The 20,871-nt window shown below is 49.0% G+C and overlaps 4 protein-coding genes across 4 annotated transcripts; 2 read left to right on the top strand and 2 right to left on the bottom strand.

Annotated features, from left to right (window-relative positions):
- Positions 1–1,630: 1,630 nt before the first annotated feature.
- Positions 1,631–2,368, bottom strand: BROUX77_003779 (uncharacterized protein; the record flags this gene model as incomplete). The annotated part of the gene is made up of 3 exons (XM_073748468.1): positions 1,631–1,830; positions 1,956–1,969; positions 2,046–2,368. 3 exons carry the CDS (start codon positions 2,366–2,368, stop codon positions 1,631–1,633), a joined length of 537 nt encoding a protein of 178 aa, XP_073606204.1.
- Positions 2,369–7,301: 4,933 nt separating this feature from the next.
- BROUX77_003778 (uncharacterized protein) lies at positions 7,302–9,088 on the bottom strand (the record flags this gene model as incomplete). Its single annotated transcript, XM_073748467.1, has 2 exons — positions 7,302–7,379; positions 8,048–9,088. The coding sequence occupies 2 exons, from the start codon at positions 9,086–9,088 to the stop codon at positions 7,302–7,304; spliced, it is 1,119 nt and encodes a 372-aa protein (XP_073606203.1).
- A 1,474-nt stretch (positions 9,089–10,562) lies between these two features.
- BROUX77_003777 (uncharacterized protein) lies at positions 10,563–13,518 on the top strand (the record flags this gene model as incomplete). The annotated part of the gene is made up of 2 exons (XM_073748465.1): positions 10,563–10,650; positions 10,730–13,518. 2 exons carry the CDS (start codon positions 10,563–10,565, stop codon positions 13,516–13,518), a joined length of 2,877 nt encoding a protein of 958 aa, XP_073606202.1.
- A 3,747-nt stretch (positions 13,519–17,265) lies between these two features.
- On the top strand, positions 17,266–20,265 carry BROUX77_003776 (uncharacterized protein; the record flags this gene model as incomplete). The annotated part of the gene is made up of 1 exon (XM_073748464.1): positions 17,266–20,265. One exon carries the CDS (start codon positions 17,266–17,268, stop codon positions 20,263–20,265), a length of 3,000 nt encoding a protein of 999 aa, XP_073606201.1.
- Positions 20,266–20,871: the final 606 nt, after the last annotated feature.

Raw genomic sequence — 20,871 nt, 5'->3', positions numbered from 1 at the left:
TTATGAACCCTAGCTGATTCGACGAAAAGATCGTCAAAACAGGTGAGGCGCATGTTGCGCGCAAGGTGAGCTCCGATACGGGGAATCGAACCCCGGCCTTCTCGGTGAGAGCGAGATATCCTAGCCCCTAGACCATATCGGATTGGCTTGTTGAGATGCTAATCCTTACTTGAGACTAAATCACAAGTTTCGCCGTCTCTGGGTTTTTCTCGTGATGTGAGATGGGTTCCAGGCCACACCAACGTCCCCGGCAACGAGCTCGTCAACGGACTGGCAAAGAGAGGATGTGAGAGCGAGGTCCTGCTTGTCAGACCTGGCGGCATGTCCCTTGCGTCAGCACGCAGATGGAAGAAGTTGCAGCTGAACGCCGAGTTCAAGGCGTGGACCGAGAGTTGCGAGCCAAGAAGCTACATTGGGGCTCGCTTCAAGTCGATAAACGCATACAAGGTTGACTGGCTTAAAGGCCAGCACAGACCCACCATAGCTCGCATCCTGACTGCCCGAGCAGGCCATGGCGACTTCGCGGAGTACCATGTCCGATTCGACCACATGGATGCCGAGAAGAACTGCCCGCTTTGTCAGCAGCCCAAGGAACCCTTCCACCCTTGGTCCTGTGTGAGCAACAAGCGGCGACTGCGGAAGAACTTCGTTAAAAAGCTACTCCGCAAGAACAGCTCATGCAAGTATCTTGCAAAGAGATTAGAGGTGAAATGGCGCCATTACAGAGCGCACGCACGGAGAGAGGCGACCCCATCAACGGGCGCAATAATTTCAGAGGAGGAACGATCGAGAGGAAGTGAGGGGAGGTGATGAGATAGTGGTGAGTGTTTCTGCGTGTATTGTGTTCTTTTCTTTTCTTTGCTATTTTTTTTTGTACTTGTTTTCTTTTGCTCATAGCGGAGTGTGGACCACTGGTTCTTCGGGGCTTGGGGATGGTGCGCCATCCCGAACACACAGAAACGATGGGCGTGTCGAGCGGAGGACTTTAAATTTCCGTCCGGTAACTAATCCGGCGTCGTGTGATCTTAGTGATTTTGGTAGACGATAAATATAGTCAAGTCAAGTCAAGTCTGCGTTTTTTTTGACCGTCAATTCTTCTAACTACATAACTATGCTTAGTCTGCTATTTCTTTTATTCGTCAATTTCATGTAGTCGGGGCTATCAAAATCTCGGATCTTTGTAGATGAAATGGTGTGAAGGTTAGAGGTTAAACATGAACAAAACAAATCTGGAGGTGAAATGAAAGATAATGGAAGGTAGACGTCAAGTAACACAAACTGAATAATTAGTTATAGTTATGGTTGAAATAGAATGAAATGAACATGAAATCTAGCTCTTTGTTTTCCTCAACCAACAGATAACCCAAATCAATGCCCACAGGGAGAATGAATAAAAAAAAACACAAAACCCACAAAAACAAAAGAAATACTCAAGCAAGAATCGTAGCTCAACCAAAGGCAACCAAAGGAACGGGGGGTATAGGTAGTAGTTGGTCGTAGCAAGACCGAGCTAACGGTTGGATTGACAGAGCAATGCCTTGCTGCGCCGGATGATCTCTTCAACAAGTTGCTTTCCCGGGTAGTCCATGACAGCAATGCCGGTTCGGGTAAGCTTACTCTCAGCCAAGAACTAGCCAAGACGGCTGTTCATAGCCGTCTTCTTTCCTTCATCACCACCAGCCGTCCGAGCAGGAATGGTGGAATCAGTTCCAACAGTTGCATGTGTGATATGGAGTCTCTTGCTACTTTCGTAGTTGGCTTTACTGAGATTCCACCGGATCTTGGTCCAGCGGGTAGACAGGACGATATTCCCAATTTCAATCTTGCCACCTGAGACTGTCAAGCAAGATGTATATGTCCGGGGGGTCCAAAGGCAGCAGGATGGGTAGTGCTGAAGTCTTGTAGAAGAAGCACCTTGCTGCGAAGTTTGCCCAAGTTAGGGGCCCAAAACACACCAGCCATATCGTCACTATAGAGGCGGGTTTTAGCTCTCTTGCTGAGGTCATTTTTGGACTTTAGGTATTTCTCCATGGTTTTTTTCAAACCCCTTATCATCGCCAGAGTCGCGATTTTCGTTCTGTATGCGGATAACAAGGGCCTCGTGGGGATGTTTATCGAGGAAATCAAACGCAGTTGTAAAGGCATGACTTAGGTCGATGTTAGTGTCGATACCCGGGTGGTAGATTTTAAGAGAGTCGCCCTTGAGCTGAGCACTGAAGTCGAGATATCTGATACTAGCCTGAAGTTGCTGTTCCAAGCCGGTGCTCTGGTATTGATAGAGTGGGTCTTTGAGAACACTGGTCATGGAGTTGTGAGTTCCAGGAATTGAGAGGGCCGAGATCTCTACATGGTCAGAGATTTGGGACATCTAGTCAGTATTGGAAGCCTTGGCAAGATCGAAACTGTAATCTGAGTAGAAGTCCTCTAGGCATCTTGCCTGACGTAGAGTAGCTGAAGCCAGAGTCGCAAAGAGGGAGAACCGCATTTAGAAAGGCTGGATAGGTTAAGAGCGAGGGAGAAGAATATGATAGAGGAGAAGAGGGGCGTAAATCACTGGGACTGAGCAGGCGATGATGAAAGAAGCTTTCCCATCTTATGTCGACAACACAGACACCGCTTGGAAAACTCTAGAAACATGGACTCCTGTCACAAAAAGGCTGTCAGCTTGGGAGTGTGGCCGCCAAGATTCTTACGATTCTATATTGGTAATGTGCAGCCTACGAACAGCTGAGCACGATGGACTGTGCTGCTAGCTTCATAACTCTAAAGGCAGAGACCTAACATCTGGCAATTGACATGTCTTTGCCAAGATATCCAAGTCGTTTGTGAAGAAAAGCAGCTATAAATTTGCATCCGCAATCTCTATATATGTACATACATACCAAGACCAGGACCCTACCCTAGCGTCTAGGGGCGCTTACCTTTGCAAGCTATGGCCCATAAGGTAGACGATAACATAATAACCCGGGCTTACTTCAACATAGCTTTCATCGGCCTCGTCCTGATTACAGAAATATACGACCATGTTCTCATGTTTACATGGATCGATCCTGCACCCAAACAAGAAGATTACCAAGAGCTCGGGGTGCTGTCTCGTTGAACATCATCCACAGTAATATCCTGAACTGAGCTAATCGTTTACCAAGACTTACATGCGGACCACAGCAAAGAAGTTGCTACAATGCTCGTTGATGTCAAGAGAATGCCCCGGATGTAAGTAAAGGCAAAGTCTCTTACTTGCAAGCCCGAGAGCCAGACTGACCTAGACTATATCACATAAAGGCGACCAGAAGAATTACCAGATGGCACCATGTTGCTACACAGGTTCATACTATGCTCTAAGTAAGTAAATGGAAACATCTAGTTAATTTGTTTTCATCATCCGTCCTTATAATATCTGTAATATGCGGAAAGCTGAGAAGTTAGAGAAGCCAGTATACCACCATACACCACATCTGCATGCCTCTCTGGTACCGAACCGGCAAAAACAGCTGAAACTCTAACTCCGCACAAACACATAGTCACGTCTTACTAGGCCATGATCTTAATTACTACGCATGGTCCTGGATCGGGAGCTTCACTATGCACAGTTCTGGGTCGGAAGCTGTGGATATATCGCGTAGAAAGCGAGTCTCTATGCTTCCGTTCGGTTGATTGATCGATTCTTTATTTTACCTATCTACTCGCGAGGCATTCTCGGCATACGACAGGAACCGCGTCTTGCGCCTACGTGTCCGGCCTCATGCAGAATATGCCGTCGTATTGCTGCGAAATAACAGTAGGTAGACGTAAAAGAATAAAATCAAATCAAATCAGGCGGGAGCAAAAACAACCTTCACCTGACCTCCACAGTGAGCAGACCCATGATATAAAAAACATACAACACCGGGGATTCCCACGTGGTCACCCACCGTAGTACTGGTCCGGCGCTCTGTAGGTTAACTAAGGGAGAGCGGACGGGATCCCGTGCTTTCTACAAGCTATGGTCGTATGTGTCAAGACGACCAACTGTGATCGGATATATACGAAGATGGCGAAACGGGAATCAGGGCAACACAGTAACTAAAAAAACGTTGGATAGTTAGTCAACTCAGTCAAAAAGACGTTAACTAACCCCAATAAATCAAACAAAAAAGAAGGAAAACGAGTACTGGAGATCCCGAATCGCCGCTTACAGTTTCGTTCGAGCTAGGAGACTGCCGCCACCAAGACAGCTCAAAACGGAGGAGCCTGGCAATCAGCTCTGCCACGCTAGGCGGAAAGCTTTCTCGACTACAACGCCAGATTCTGGAAAGCCATGGGAAGTACTGGAACTACATGCGCACCTACAACTACCGGCATCCCGGGAGTTATTCTGAAAGACAACATCATTCAAATACTCCCCTCTGGAACACACCATCGTATCGCTCTGAGATAGCAGTAGTTAGGTAGAATTTAAATAATGCGATCCGTTAGAAAAAATGTATCTATCAAGAGTTGGAACGAGTCGAAAAACGAGGTCACAGGGAAATAAATTCATTGGATACATCGATAGTTAACTATAGTTAACTAGTTAGTCCAATGACTAACTGGTAGATAAATCAAATCCAACCGTATTACTTGCAACACCTCGAGTACACAACCTCTTCAACGTGTCTTGCCCCAAACTGAGGCCAATGTGTAGATGTTCATCACAACCGATGTCTTCTCGCCTTGCGGGTACAAACTAGTACCAGTCGCCCTCTTCCCATTCACCGCCTGTATAATCCGGCACAGGCGACTTCTTCCATTGGCTATTTCCACGTGAAGGCTTAGTTCCGAATGTCTGGCTATAACCAACGGCAGACAAATGCACGTCTTTGGAGCCCTTCAAGACACCATGAACATCCGCTTGTTTTTGCAGCATCTTATCAGAGACAGCACAAATTTCAGCCTGGCTATCCATGGGTGGGGTGGATACAAAGGCTATGCGGAGAGGAGCTGATGTTGGAGAAGCCATACCTGAACTAGAGACAGATTGGCGGCGTGGTGTAGACAGAGGTTCCACCAACATCTCCGACTGTACCTCTTGTTTGGATTCGCTTGAAGGCTTGGAATGAAACACTGATGAGTCATCCATAAGCTCAAACGTCCCCTCCTCCAAGATATCGCTTTCTTGATAAGATATCAAGGCGTCCATGAGCTCCGCCTCCAGAACATCGCTCTGCGAGCTCCTTGTACAATCTTGGGCTGCTAAATTATTACATTCTGTAGAAGTACTTGCCTGAGCAGAGACTTTGAGGTTGAGCGGTACAGGCTCGAAAGATGCTGGGAGTGACTGTCGGTCATACTTTTTTTTCAACTTCAAAGGCGCAATAGAATTGTCGACATGTTTATCCGCCTTATCCATAAGCAGGAGTGAAGGCGGTTTATCGACAGAAATAGTCTTTCTGGCCGAGTTATGCGAAGATACTTGGACCAATTGAGGTCGGAGAATAGGCCGTGCTTGGGCTTCAGAAATATCCATGGTTGACACGGAAGCTTGGTCAGAAATGAGATCGTGATCAATTTCAGAAGTGCCAGCTTCGGAAATCAGAATACTCTGCGTGTTTGAATGTTGTGAGCCGGCTCGGGATACGGAACTAGGCAGTAGGCTCGGAGCACCAACTGCTTCAAAAATTGGCGACGGGGGACTTTCAACAGTAGCAGAACATTCAGTGGGTGGGCTGGCTTGTTCCAAAGATACCACAACCACGGGTGTCTCTACTTTCAACGGCACAGGTGATGAATCTTCCGGTGTAGAGTTAGATGCCAGGCTTTTCGTGTTGGCGGAATTCTCTTCTTGGGTGCATGGAGTAGAGGGAAATGGAGCATGACTTCTAAGGCCGTCTTGGTGAACTTCAGGCAACACATCTTCACTGTGGTCTTCCTTGCCATTCGATATTGGTATCGAATCGGGTTCTGGGGTCTGCAGAATAGACGGTCTGGCCATAGGACTACTAACAGCTGGAATTTTGCTTGGAGTGCTGATAGAGGGAGGGTCCATCGGGGTTGGCGAAGTTCGAGGCAGACTGAGAACCTTGAAAGATGAGGGAGGAAGACTCCTACGCCTCGAACTTTTAAACAGCCTTGATAGCCATTTCCCTTTTTCCTTGGGTTCCTTTGTAGTAAGCAGTGGTTCTTGTGGTGCTGGGGCCGGCCGATAGATTTGTCGAGGCTGTGAAACTGTGGATGTATTTATGGGAGACAAAGTCGCGATCCGAGAAGGCGGTGGCAACGAAAGAGGCCTAGAGACCGGCGCCGTAGCATGTCTTGAGACTAGAGGGGTTATAGCTCTAGAGTTTAGGGGGGTGGAGGTATTTGAATTTTGTGACTTTTGCCGCGATGGCGTTGCTGTGGATTGCTGGCTTGGTGCCCTTTCTAGAGGCGGTACTGTTACAACAGGAGTTGGAGCATTGGTAGAGCTCTTGGGTGTCGGCGTTTCTGATACAGTTTTCCCATTGTTTTCTAAAGCTGCACTAGGTTTGGGTACGGAGGTATCAGGAAGCTCAGCAGCATGAGCATTCCGTTGACTGTTGGAAAGACTGGCTTGCTCCAGAACAGTATGAAGTGTGTTGCTAGGGATAGAAGTTCTTGGGGGTCCTTCATCTCTAGAAATAGAGTGATCAGGTAGTTCAGTCATGATAAAAACTGAAGCTGGCCGATTTGACGTGGTGTTGGGTCGGGTACCCAGCCTGGATTCTGGAGTGAAGGGGGCATTCAGATCTGGTCTTGTCAGATCCCGTGTAGAAAGAAGTGAATTACGATTTGTAGAGGGTCTTTGACGGCTATTTTCCTTGCCTACTCCCAGTGAATATCGACGCAGCTTATGTTCAACGGGCGGATTGATGGTGGGCCGAGGAAATTTTGATGGTCTCTGATTCGAGGAAAGAGATGGGTCCTCTTCCGGATGTTCAGGGACACTTTCAGGAACAAAGGGACGGCGGCTGGCAAAAGAATCGGTCTGAGAGACAGAATAGAGAGGCCCGGCAGTCTGAGAGGGTCTTGGCGGGGCAATAGGTGCATTTTCTATGGATTGTGGACCAGGAGGTGTAGTCAATTTCATGGGCCCCCCTATCGAGTGCCGTCGAGAGGTATCAGAGACCGGGTTCTGATGTGAGTTTCCCGGATCAAACTGGGGCCGGTGGTGTGGAGCATTTTGTGACTGTGGTCCTCTCTGATAGCCGACAGCTAACGGAAGTACATGAGCTTTTTCGTTGAAAGCCCCCATGCTTGTTGGCCTCGAAACTCTAGTACTAAACGATTCCAAAGAGGGACCACAATCCTGAGCCACACTATCAATCTTATGTTGCTGTTGGGCTTTGGTCAAAGGTGCGGTCGGGTTCACTGAACGAGAAGAGGGACCATTTATCGGATTTGAGCTGTCGGATATCATGGTATTAGACTTGTGTTGTAATACCAAAGATCCATGGCTACTAGCGCGAAGGTCCGATCGGAGTTGGATGGGATTGTATGAGGAGTTGGGTATGCCATTACCTTCGTTTACACGGCGGGGCATTGTGGGAAAAGAAGCCGCCCTGTGCTCCCGGATATGAGAGACCATCGGAGCCTCTCGAGGTGGTAGCTGACTGAAGTTATATTCATGTTCATCATCAACGGGATACGGAAGAACTGGTTTAGAATTCTGTTCAGCTTTTGGCTGAGAATCAACAGCAGCCGAGACAATAGACTCAGATACTAAAATTCCCGGACGTAGTGCCAATGGCGGCTGGTTGTGTGCATCAACGCCACTAAGTATGGGAGGAGTCGGGGCTTTGGCCTGTGTTGTTTGACCGGCGAACGTGGCAGGAGGCTTGACAGATTGGTTTTGTCGAAACCTGTGTGGGTTAGGCCGCAAAGAGGGAGGTGCGGTAGCTGTTGTGATGTGACTTTTCTCGTCAGGCATATCTCCCCCAATGCCAAGAGGCTTGCTATTTATCTGAGTTCCGGGGTTCAACTCTCTCTTGTGTGAAATGGTGGCTCCTGGCGAAAACGCCCGAAATCTTGGGGCATTATCGACGGGAGTCTGGGGTGACGTTGTGGTATGTACCGACGGTTGTGATTGGGATGGGATTGATATAGGGTCAATAACGTCATCGCGAGGTTGGAACGGGTATTGCCGGTCACCGTAGGGTCGCTGTTGGGCCTGTATTTTCTTTTTGTGGGCATCCTCTTCGTCCTTGAGATTCATGCGTTCACTAGAAAAGTTGGAAGGCAGCTCTGGAATATCAGGGACAATACAGGCAGCTTTCTCAGCCGGGGCTAGAACACGGTAGTCGCCCATCTCAACCGGATCAAGTTCCTCTTGGGATAGACCTGTAAATTCAGTTGCCATTTCAGCCATGAATCCAACAGGGTCAGAAACCGACGCAAAACGATTGGTCGCAGATTGGATTTCTCGTCCATCAAGCATTGGAAAATCGTATTCAACTGGACGTGGTCTGGGCGGCGGCGGCGGAGGCGGAGGTTGTATCATATTAGTCGCTGGTAGTGATGCAGTGCTCATAGAAGAAAGTTCCGCTACAGGTGCCGTATGAGGTAACTCTGCTACCGAGATAAAGAAACCACCATCAATAATGTTCTCTTGACCTTGATGCGAGTTATTTAGGTTAGCATTAGTCGTCTTGGGCGTAGACTTCTCACTTGCTATAGGCGATACTCTCGCACCCATAGGCATGTTTGGAAGCTCAGCCACGTTGTCTGGCAATGGCTGTTCAATATCTTCGGCCCCCATAGGGCTGATATCGGTATATGCACCAGGGCCCATGTACATGAGTGCATCTGGCTGGAAGAACTCGATATTCCCAAACTCTTCATTGTTGTAAAAGGATACTGGGCCAGCAGTAGCACTCATACGAGAGTCGTGCGGTTTGCGAGTCTCGTTGACATTGGCCTTTCGGCTTCTTGACTGCTGTTGAGTTGCAAGCCGGTCCTCGGGTTCCATGGCATCGATTCCAGAGTCAACAAAGTCCGGATACTCATCCCCAGGCTGAGGCCATCTGTACTGAACTGCACCAGTGGCTTTGTATCTGTAGAGCCACCTTTTGCCATCGTAATCGCTCTCCCAACCCTCGGGAAGTCCAGAGTCCATGATCTTGAGCCCACCAACAGGTTTATTTCAATCCCAATAGTACGGCGAGACTTAGTGTAAGATTTATAAAGACAGCTTATTACTCATTTATCAGCCAGGGTCGTGTCCATGAGAATGGGTAAGGGAAGGGGGGAGCTTACATTGAAGAGGGAGTTGGAATGCAGGACCTCAAAGGTTGGATATACCTGGCTGTTGACAAGAGAGCAAGATGCTTGAATGGAATGGGTAGGCCACGATACATGAGAGTATTGGTGGAGAACAAGATACTCTCAGCTGACAAATGCCTCTCTAAAAGAAATCAAGAACAAGAGATGTCGGTATCTGAGCGGCGATCGAGTGTTCGATCAGGGCTTCATATGGCAAGACACTGCGATATTCCAATCACATACACGACAATACAAAGAAAACAATGAAGGGAAGAAAAGAAACGCAGATTTCACGCGCATGATTTCCAGTTCTTCTTCAGGCTTAAACTGGCCAGAGGGAAAACCCAGCTGAAAGTACGCCCGATTACAGCGCTAAGATAAATCTCAGGGTCTGACAGGGGTGTCCTCACAGTGATGGGATGCTGTTGGGCGGTAGAGTTGGGTCAATATACCCAGCTCCATGCAAGGCTTTGATCTCGCTTGTTGGAAGACAGGAGTTGCATATTAGTGTCTCGTCCAGGTGAGGGGATGAGAGTCGACAGAGTGTATTTGTACTGGAGCTACAGGTAGTACCCGAAGTCCAGGAAAAGAGGATGAGAACCTATGTTTTCCCAACCACCAGTTAACCAACCTAATAGACCTGCAAAGCTTAATGGTAGTCAGGTCCATTGAGAATTTCAGTTATACCACGAGAAAAATGCATGGTCACACAAACCAGTACGTACATGTGTTCTAACTTTCATGATGGCAAAATTTAGGGTACCAAGTTGTAACCCTATGGCGTTGGGCTCAATGCAATGCTTGATAACCCTGGACTCGAATAACATGCCAAGCAAAATATCATTCTTTTGCCTCCCAAGAGTCACGATGACGCCATTCCAAGGGATCTATTATTGATGTTTTTCATTTGAGCCGTCCTTTTTGATCCAGGCAAAGCGGTTGAACCCTCGAGAACTTGGAGATGATGTCAATGGAGATGTCGGGTAAATACCGGAAGTTACAGACCCTGCACCTTATCTTATCAGAAGGGGCAACATCGACCCACATTTATCCAAGCTAGTACGCATTAGGAGTACAGGCAAGTAGCCCCCGAGAAGCTCAACGGGACAGCTTGCCCTCAAGGCGCCTGTTCCTTGAGTGACATTGAACCCCGGATTCCCAATTGGAAGAACACAAGAGAGTTAACCCAAGGCCATTTGTGCTCACATTATCTTCACTTTTATACGGAAGCTCGGCGTTTATGGTGCGTTGGCTTCTTCCTTGATTCATTCTGTGTCTTTGCCCAGCGCATAAAGCCAGACTGAAAGAACACACAAGCCCGAGCCACTATGCGGACATCTACTTCATCGCCCAGCTGGACCACGACAGCCATCGCCATAGTTGGCGTGCTATCAGGCCTGGGAGTGTCGCCGGTCGGTACGTGTTATTTAAAACGGCATGGAATGGCATGCCCCGAACTGACCACCGCATACTAATCATCAATATGCGATACTAGATGCTGTCAAGGAACACGACTTTAAAAAGTGCCACCAAGCTGGCTTCTGTAAACGCAACCGAGACTATGCCGACAAGGCCCGCGACTTGGGCCGAAGCTGGAACTCTCCCTACGATATCGTCCCCGACTCGATTTCTTTTGTTGACGGCCAACTTCAAGCCACTGTTCTGAAGACCGTCTCCAACAATGCCGACACTGTTCGACTTCCTCTAACCGTTTCCTTCCACGAGGCTGGAACAGCTCGAGTGACCTTGGACGAGGAGCGCCGGCAAAAGAAAGATATCGAGCTTCGTCATGATAGCAAAGCGCGCAAAGAACGCTACAATGAAGCCGAGCAATTCGTTATTGTTGGGGGTCTTACTTTAGACAAGAAGGCCTCCGTTGCTGAGAAAGACCAAGGCAAGGTCATCATCAAGTTCGGCCCCGAGTCGACCTTTGAAGCGCACATTTCTTTTTCCCCTTTCACCATTGATTTTAAGCGCGAAGGTGCTACCCAAATCCAGCTCAATGACCGTGGCTTGATGAACATGGAGCACTGGCGTCCCAAGACCGAGGCTATCGAGGGCGAAGATCAGGGTACCTGGTGGGATGAGACTTTTGGCGGAAACACCGACTCAAAGCCTCGTGGCCCTGAAAGTGTCGCTCTCGACATCACCTTCCCCGGTTTTGAGCATGTATATGGCATTCCATCGCATGCCGGCCCTCTTTCTCTCAAAGAAACCCGGGGTGGTGAAGGCAAGTACAGCGAGCCCTTCCGTCTGTACAATGCTGATGTATTCGAGTACATCCTGGACAGCCCTATGACTCTCTATGGATCTATCCCCTTCATGCAGGCTCACAAGAAGGGCTCTACTGTTGGTATCTTTTGGTTAAATGCTGCCGAAACCTGGGTTGATATTGAAAAGGACTCAGTAACCAACGATATGGCTCTCGGCACTGGTACCAGAACCACCACATCGTCCCATTGGATCTCGGAGAGTGGCCTGATGGATCTGTTTGTCTTCCTGGGCCCCACTCCCCAGGATGTTTTGAAGTCCTACGGCGAACTGACAGGCTACACTGCACTCCCACAAGCCTTCTCTCTGGGGTACCACCAATGTCGGTGGAACTACGTCTCAGACCAAGATGTTAAGGATGTTGATCGTCGTATGGACAAGTCAAAGATTCCCTATGATGTCATCTGGCTAGATATTGAGTACACCGACGACAAGAAGTACTTCACCTGGAACCCCGATACTTTCGTCGACCCTGTCTCCATGGGTGAGCAGTTGGATTCGCATGGTCGCAAGCTGGTTACCATTATCGATCCTCATATCAAGAACGTCGACAACTATGGTGTTGTAACGGAACTCAAGGAGAAAGGGTTTGCTGTCAACAACAAGGAGGGCAAGATCTTTGAAGGTTGGTGCTGGCCTGGGTCCTCATTTTGGATTGACTCTTTTAGCCCTGCTGCCCGTGAATGGTGGGGTTCGCTCTTCAGTTATGATAAATTCAAGGGCAGCATGGAGAACACTTTTATCTGGAACGACATGAACGAGCCTTCAGTCTTCAATGGCCCCGAGACAACGATGCCCAAGGATAATCTTCACTATGATGGCTGGGAGCACCGCGATGTACATAATCTGATGGGCATGACTCTGCAGAATGCTACCCAACTTGGCATGAACACCCGCAAGAAGGGCGAATCTCGTCGTCCGTTTGTTCTGACGCGTGCCTTTTTTGCTGGGTCTCAGCGTCTGGGAGCCATGTGGACTGGCGATAACCAGGCTGATTGGGGTCATCTGGCTGCTTCGATTCCAATGGTTCTGAGCCAGGGTATTTCTGGTTTCCCCTTTGCGGGCGCTGATGTTGGCGGCTTCTTTGGAAACCCTGAAAAGGACCTGCTTACTCGTTGGTACCAAGCGGGTATTTGGTATCCTTTCTTCCGTGGCCATGCCCACATTGATTCTCGCCGCCGGGAGCCTTACCTGGCTGGCGAGGAGTACACTCCCATCATTAACGCTGCTCTTCGCCTTCGTTACTCCCTTATGCCTGCGTGGTACACTGCTTTCTACGAGGCCAGCCAGGATGCGAGCCCCATTGTGCGTCCGATGTATTATACAAACCCTAATGATGAAGGGTCCTTTGCTGTTGATGACCAGCTTTTCTTGGGCTCATACGGACTGCTTGCCAAGCCGGTTGTGGATAAGGACCAGACCGCAGTGGAAATCTACATCCCTGATGAGGAGGTCTACTATGACTACTTCACATATGATGTAGTGCCGACCCAGAAGGGTGCCAAGGTCACGCTTCCTGCCCCTATGTCAAGCACCCCTCTGTTGATGCAGGGTGGCCACATTGTTCCCCGTCGAGACATTCCCCGCCGCTCGTCTCAGTTGATGCAGTTTGATGACTACACTCTGGTCGTTACTGTTTCCAAGGCCAGTGTTGCTGAGGGCAAACTTTACGTCGACGACGGCGATTCATACGAGTACACTTCGGGACAATACATCCACCGCAAGTTCTCTTACAGCCAAGATGGCATTTCTTCGGTTGATGCAGAGGGCCGCAGTGCCAAGGCCATCAAGGCCGGTGCATGGCTGAAGAAGATGGACCAGGTCTCGGTCGACAAGATTGTGGTCGTTGGTGCCCCCGAGACGTGGAACAAGGAGGAGGTTACTGTGACGTCAGGTGGAAAGAGTTGGCCGGCGAAGGTCAAGTATAACAAGGCCGAAGGTTCACGTGCTGCTTTTGCGGTGATTGGGCGGGTTGGTGCTCAGATTGGTGCTGATTGGAGCATTACTCTATAAATTTGATATGTACTCAGAAGCCTAGGATCTTGTATAGACAGACCAAAGCTTTTCAATTGAGAGTATTTTTCTAGTCAACTACGTGATGTATACACCATGCTTGATGTATTCTACCACCTGCAACTACAAACTTGGGTTATACGTATATATTGCAAGCATGTGCTAAATGCGCCTAAAATTGGAGGCTTTTAACAAGCATGATTCGTTACCGGTAATCGGTAAATTCAAAGGCCGCTCGTTTCGTGAATCAGACTATATTCTTAGGGCATTTTCATCAAGCGAGGACTGCAAGCTGCCACGAGCTCGATGACAAGGAACCAGTCACAGCCCATTCCATGGCTGGTTAGAGTAAACAAACAATCGCGGAGTTGAGGCTTGATCAGTATAAGCAGACGTGAGCCCACGGAGGGCGCCAATGCTCCCTACGCGGTCATATTCAGACTACGGGTACCACCAACAATACATGGGCATGTGTATATATGTACAACATATGTATGTATGTACATACATACACGAATTATACGCATACATACCAGAACATGAGGCTCAGCAGGCCTAAGGACGAAGCTTCTAGGCCTGAACCTTGCAAGGTTTTCGGGGGCTAGCGGGCAGCGCCATGCTTTGTTGATTTGTTAGCGGCTCAATGGTTAAGCTAGAGGAGTCTGGCCATGAAGATTTACCAAAGATAACGTGCTCTACGTGGCTAGCGAGGCTTTGAAGCTGGCGGTAGGATGTCACGGGATCTAGAGTACGGGCATTTTCTTCAATTAACCAGTTATTTTACGACAATGGAAAGTTGGGCTGAGCATTAGTTAGATCAAGGCAAACAACGTGATGGTAGGCATATCTCAGGGGTCGCCGATGTCGTCTTGGACAGACAGGGCCTGAAACAAAGTCTCATCTTGCAGGGTGGCCAATTAAAAATGACGCGCGACAGCGGCTGTGAGTGCTAAATTGTGACAGGAGGTATGTAAGTAGTTAGGGCGAAAAGCGACAGAGCCGCATAGTCCGACTGGTTTCTCTTGAGCGTTAGACCAGGCCAGTCATACTCTCGCTCTTGGGGGCCAGGAGATAGAGACGATCTATGAAACAGAATAGAATTGGCGAATTGGACTGTCTATGTCACTTGTGCTTCACGTCTGTTCTAGCCCAGAGAAAGCCTCCCATGGCAACAAGTCCCGCAACATAGGGCAAGAAAGATGGGAGCAGCAAGCCAAAGACAACAAGCTGGCCAAGCTGTAGTGTAGTATACTTGGAATATAAAGTGCAGCGGAAGTGGCGTCAAGGGGTTCTCTTCTTGTTTGGAAAGGTCCGTGCATGATCCTGTTCATGCAGCCCACAAGCTGGCTCTCAGGCCAACGACATTGTATCGCATAGCACACACGTTGCCGTGCCTGGTTAACTGTGATCAAGCCACCCACAATATTAGGTGATGTGCTAATTTCCATCTTCCTATCAAATGCCAAAGGCTGTGCCTGTGTGTGCGTCATGGCTTCCGAGTGATGCTTTGGCATTGTCTCGCGGAAAAAAGATTTCTGTGCACAGAAACAACAAAAAACTCGTTGAAATTTACACATGCTCATATTACATGCGCTAGAAAAGCTTTTGCTAAGCTAAAACAAAGGGAGCTACGACTTGAGCCCCAAGATATTACGCGTGTGCTGGGAAGAGGATAGTTTTGGGCTAGCCACTAACTAGTGTGATTTGCTACGTATATACATATGTACGTATGTGTCTCTGAGAGTACCTGCCCATGTATACAGCCTGGCTCTCAGCAGCTCTGAAAATTCCACAAGCGACAGGTGATGTGGAGGCCGAGATAAACCGAGAAATAGCTACGCCAATCGCAGGCGCGGGCGAGAGCCATGGCACAGATCAGGCCGATGAAGCACGCAACTCTCCTTGCCCACGGCATTTCTGCATGTATGAATGAATAGCACGCCGGCGCAGGGAGTGTAAAGCAGTCAGTTATCCAAGCTCAGCGAGCAGTTGAGCAATGCTTGGCGCGTCGGGTGCGTTTATGAGTGAAGAGATGCGTCGACTCCGCTCCAAGTCTGCAGACAGACAACATGCTTGCACAATCACCATCCCCCACTGCGGGCGTTGGATAGTGGGGTAGCAATGCTGATCATAGACATGTGCGATACAATAGTTACGGATGCTGCGGTGGCAAGTGGTGCAGGAAACATGTATACAACGCCGTAGCTATGTGCACCAAGAAAGTGTGTACAAGTGCATAGTTATAAATACCTATACATAGCTAGTTCGTTATACCACTAACCACTCTTATGTATGTATGCATACAATATGCCTTTAGACACGACGGAAACAATTGTCCAATCTCATCCCAAGAACCTAGCCCTCAATGACGGCAACATGCAGAGCAGCACGGCCTGTTACCGCTCCGCAAAACCAGCGATCTTGTTGAATTGGCATGGCAGCTGGCTTATACCGCGGCCATAACAAGACCACGTCGCGTCGTCGTTGTACAAACAGTCTCAAACGAGGTTGTTTGGCCTTGAGTGCTACCATGCTAGTATACTTTTGGCTGGTCCGGCACTCGAGATCCCTGGCCTTGGGCCCCCCGGGTCCTCGGCAAAACGCCGTCTTGTTGATTTTGTTGAGCCCCCATTGGCGCAGCGACAGCGGCCTTCGTATCGTTCCTGTTCTCCGTGTGTTTTTGCATTGCGTTATGCTCAGGGTGAGCGTGGGGGATCCTCTGGCGAGAGTGACTAAATACATACAGGCTGTACCTCGCAGGGTTATAGCGACGGCCCTCGCTAGCAAGGGCTTATCGGAACCGGCAGGGAACTCTAGGCTAGCGCATAATGATAAACTCTCGATAAAATCGCTGGGTCCGCTCGGTGCAACTGCGGTTCTTGTTAGTGTCGATGGCAAGTTCGAGGACCCATAAACAAAACTACGGCCCCCTTCTTACTTGTAACTAGTTACAACTGCGATGCGCCGAATCCCTTCATATGTATAGGTGTTGGCAACTACCCTCGTCTTCCTTTTCTCTTTCCCTCCTCTCATGCTCACTATCCTATTGGTCCTGCCGTGAAGCGATCTTCTTCTCTGGTCATCTCGACCGTCCATTCGTTTCTCTCCCGTTCTACAAGTATAGACATCCGCATTGTAGAACCCGGCAATTACCTTGGTCTGCGACAGGAAAAAACTCTGGCCGAGCTACTCCGTTACGTTGACTCCGCGACAGCTCATTTTGGTCTTTTTCTTCGACATATTTGCTGCCGTTTTCGCCTTTATCGCGAATTGGCCATTTGCCTAAGCCGGCCAGTTCTCATGAGAAGCTCTCATTTTTTGTTCTAGAAAACTTCGCGAGCTGCATACATTCCATTTGCGACTCTCGGCTATCGCACCACCAAGCAGCCAAATTCTCTCTCCCTGGCTTGCGATCACTTGCTTCGTCCTCCGGCAGTCACTCTTCGAGACACTACGTCCGACCCTCCTCAATTGCGCGACAAAACCATCATTCTAGAGACTGTCTCGGCCTTCGGCAGTTGCGTGTTGCTACTCCCTCCCTTTGCTGCATGTCTGGCGCTTGATTGAAACCTACCAGATTACATCTCAACCATCACACAAAGTACTTTTATTTGGCTGCTGACCACTTCACCCGCAGCTTTCAGGTACGCCTGACGTGCTACTGACTGCAAGTCGTGCATTTGTACTACTTTTCTCTGTTTCCTCGCCTTGTCATACCTGCATACGCCACGCCGTTCGTAAGACAAAATGGCACATCAACAAAGCCCCGATATCCCAACAGCGGACGATGCATCCGGTGTGCCACTCGAAAAGCAACCTGCTCCATCACAACCTCGACCACCGCAGATTGCGGTTTCTCCCATCCAGGATTCCACAGCTGTAGCAACCACCCACATGTCACCTATCAGTCCTACCAATCTCCACCCATACCACCATCAGCATGCTGAACTTAAAGCTGCCAGTATCTCCCCTTCAACAGGAATGCCGCCTCTGGCCCCGACTACCACAGCTCTCAATTTCTCTGACCCATTGGCGCACAACGAAGCTCGACGATCCCATGAAATGCGACTCCATGACGAGCTAGAGATGCTGCGTACCGAACAGATGGTCTCTAGTCGTGAACAAGAGCTTCAGCGTATTGGCTCTAGACAGGTTCCGTCCGAGGACGACGACGATGCCCACTACAACCCCAACGGTGATGCCATAATAGCCTCAACAAAGACCATGCCTCAGCCCCCTCCAGATTCCAGTGCTATCTTATACAGACTATGGCTGTGGCTCAAGAAATTTCCTCGCATCTTTCGCTACATCTTCTATGCCGCCCCTGGCGCTGCTATCCTACTCATCCCCGTTCTTATCGGAAAGTACGCCTTCAAGCCTGAAGAGCATGCCGTCGGCGGTGATGATGGTGTATATCTCGAATGGTTTGGTATCTGGCTGGAAATCATGTGGGGGTCTTTATGGCTTGCACGAATGGTCACTAGTCTCATGCCCTATCTTTTCAAGGGCATTGCCTCTATGATGGGCTCCGTCAACTCGAAAAAGTGGAAGGACATTGGTCGCGACCTGGAGCTTCATGCCGCTCTGTTTCTTTGGATGTTAGCAATGCTAGTTTCAACCAAGACCATTCTAGAAAACCACCGCGTCCCCACCACGACCGATGAAGACCGCAAGGATCTTGACTGGATCAAGGTTACGATTAGGGTCATCATTTCCACCTTCGTTCTATCATGCCTCAACTTACTTGAGAAAATTGGCATTCAGTGGATTGCAGGTTCTTTCCATCAAAGAACTTATGCTGTTCGCATTGCGCAAAACAAGGATGATGTTTCAAAACTCGTACGCCTCTATGAGCACTCCAAGACACACTTTCACCCCATGGACTCTATTTGGCGCCCTGTCAACAGTCGTCCCAACAGTAGCGGCTTCCGCACCCCGCTCCATGCCATGCGTGTGAACGCCCGTGCTGCGTGGGACAAGGTCGGCAATGTGGCCGGACGGATTGGCAATGATTTCATGGGTCGCAAAGCAAACGGCAACCACCCCCGCAAAGTCGTCGGCGAGCTTCTTCGTAGCGCTCATCATTCGCGTGCTCTTGCCCGCATTTTGTATCGCAGTTTGAAGGGCCTTCATGCGCAAAATGTGGATAATGTTGGCGCTGATAAAAACCCATCAACTGCGACCACCACCAACGACTCCATCACCGACGAAAACGCCCAGAAGCCCATGAACGAGAAATCTCCTGCTGACCAGGAGTTCCCTGGTTTCGAGGACGAGGAAAGCCTAGTGTACCTTGACGACTTCAAGGTCATTTTCGAGGACGAGGAGGAGGCAGAAGCTGCTTTCGCTCTGTTTGACAAAGACATGAACGGTGACATATCCATGGAGGAGTTTGAGGGTGTCTGCTATGAAATCCATCTTGAGAAGAGGGCCATTGCAGCTTCCCTGAAGGATCTTGATTCAGTCATCAACAAGCTAGATCGTGTACTTGTTGGCATCGTTCTCATCATCTCTATCCTTGTTTTTGTGTCCATCATCTCGGGCTCGGCCGCCGCTGCCCTGACCTCGGCTGGTACTACAATCCTAGGTCTCAGTTGGCTGCTGCAAGCTACTACTCAAGAGTTTTTGCAGTCTCTCGTTTTCGTCTTTGTCAAACACCCATTCGATGTCGGTGACCGTGTCACCGTCTACGGAAACTCAGGTAATTTGGGCCGTGGTGATGACTACTACGTCACCGAAATTTCGCTGTGGTACACAGAATTCAAGAAAATGGAGGGACACATTGTGCAAGCCCCCAACTCCATTCTCAACACTCTTTTCATTCTTAACCAACGTCGCAGTAACGCTCTTGCCGATGTTATTGCCCTCCAGGTTCGGTTCGGAACTACCCAAGTTCAAATCGAGCAACTCAAGGAGCGCATGTTGTCCTTTGTTGACGTCAACCGACGTGATTACCAAGCCCGCATTCTCACAGAAGTGCGTACTCTCGACGACATGCAGTCGGCAACAGTCAACTTTATTTTTTTCCACAAAAGCAACTTCCAGAATGAGCTTCTTCGTCTTAGCCGCCACAACCGTTTCCTGACAGAGCTCATGCAACAAATGTGTGAAGTTGGTATTCAGCCTCCTTTCAAGAACCAGCCTGGTGGTAGTGCAGAGAACCCAGTGTACTGGAAATATACCGATAACAAGGGTACTCATGGTCCTCCTCCGTTTGCCCGCGATGACGACAACACTTCTCCCCATGGCACTCGCCGCCAGCCAGACAACGAACACCAGAACCTGGCGCCTGAGCATACGACAACGGATTTCGAGCGCTTCACTCACGAAAGCAGGATTCAGAACGCAACAGACAACCGGTCTGCCTCTGAACGCCTGCCAACTCTCCGACAGCATGTGCCTTTTGATGACTTCCAAGAAGTATACTCTATGCGCAAAAGCGAACACCCTCCTAATCGGTGGAACTCTGTGTCTGGGGCAAATCATATCTCACATATCCGGATGCGCAGAGGCACGGGAGTTGACGGAAGTCCGCTGACCCAGCAAGAAAGCCACCACACAGGCTCAATGTACCCCCGTTCGAGTCTGGAACAGGGCTCAATTCATGGAACACCTGGGATTCGCCGCATGACGACTACAATGAGTAAGATGTCTAGTACCAGCAGGCGTTTCTGGCACAGACCAAGGGCACGCACACAGTCTGATAACAGACAGATGGATGTTTTGCCCGATGGCAGTCTTGTTTGAAAGGTTGGAACTACATGATGGTATAAATTTCATTAATGATTTGGCTTCTTTTTCGCTCTGGAGGTTGTTTTCTTTTTCGCTCATGAGGTTTTACGGTCCTTTATATATCACCCCCCCCCCCCTTATTTCTTTTTGTTTCTTGCATTCCGTTATAATCTTCATTAACTAGACGTTGTTATTTTTCCCAAGAATATCTTCCTAGACTGGTATTTTCTTCCTCTGACAAAACGCCTTGGTATCACTATATGCATGTGTTTGTATCTTGGAGTGAGCGACATGGTTAAGTGAGTTGAGACAAAGAATACATGTCGGGTCCTTTGCGTCTTGTTGCGTAATCCTATTCATGTTCTAGCTAGGATATCCTATAGTAGTAATTTGTGATGCTGTCTACGTGTGCATGTCCATGGGACACTGTGAAACCTACAGTATATACAAAAGTATGACGCCAAGTACCAATTGGCAAAGGCAAGGGACTCCAGACAAAGGGAAGCCAGCCAGAGTTTCCAAGGTCTTAAATCGTAAGCCTTTTTTTTCTTGTTTTTTTTCTCTCCGCTGGTAGCATTGGCGGGGTCCTTAATTGTGTGTGACGATTTCGGAAACGCGCGC

This window comes from Berkeleyomyces rouxiae (genome assembly GCF_048999995.1).
Source record: "Berkeleyomyces rouxiae strain 22BRR77 chromosome Unknown BrBRR77_ptg000003l, whole genome shotgun sequence".
In the NCBI taxonomy this organism is placed as follows: Eukaryota; Fungi; Ascomycota; class Sordariomycetes; order Microascales; family Ceratocystidaceae; genus Berkeleyomyces; species Berkeleyomyces rouxiae.
Note: the sequence above shows the minus strand (reverse complement) of the source record. Positions and strands in the feature narration are given on the sequence as shown.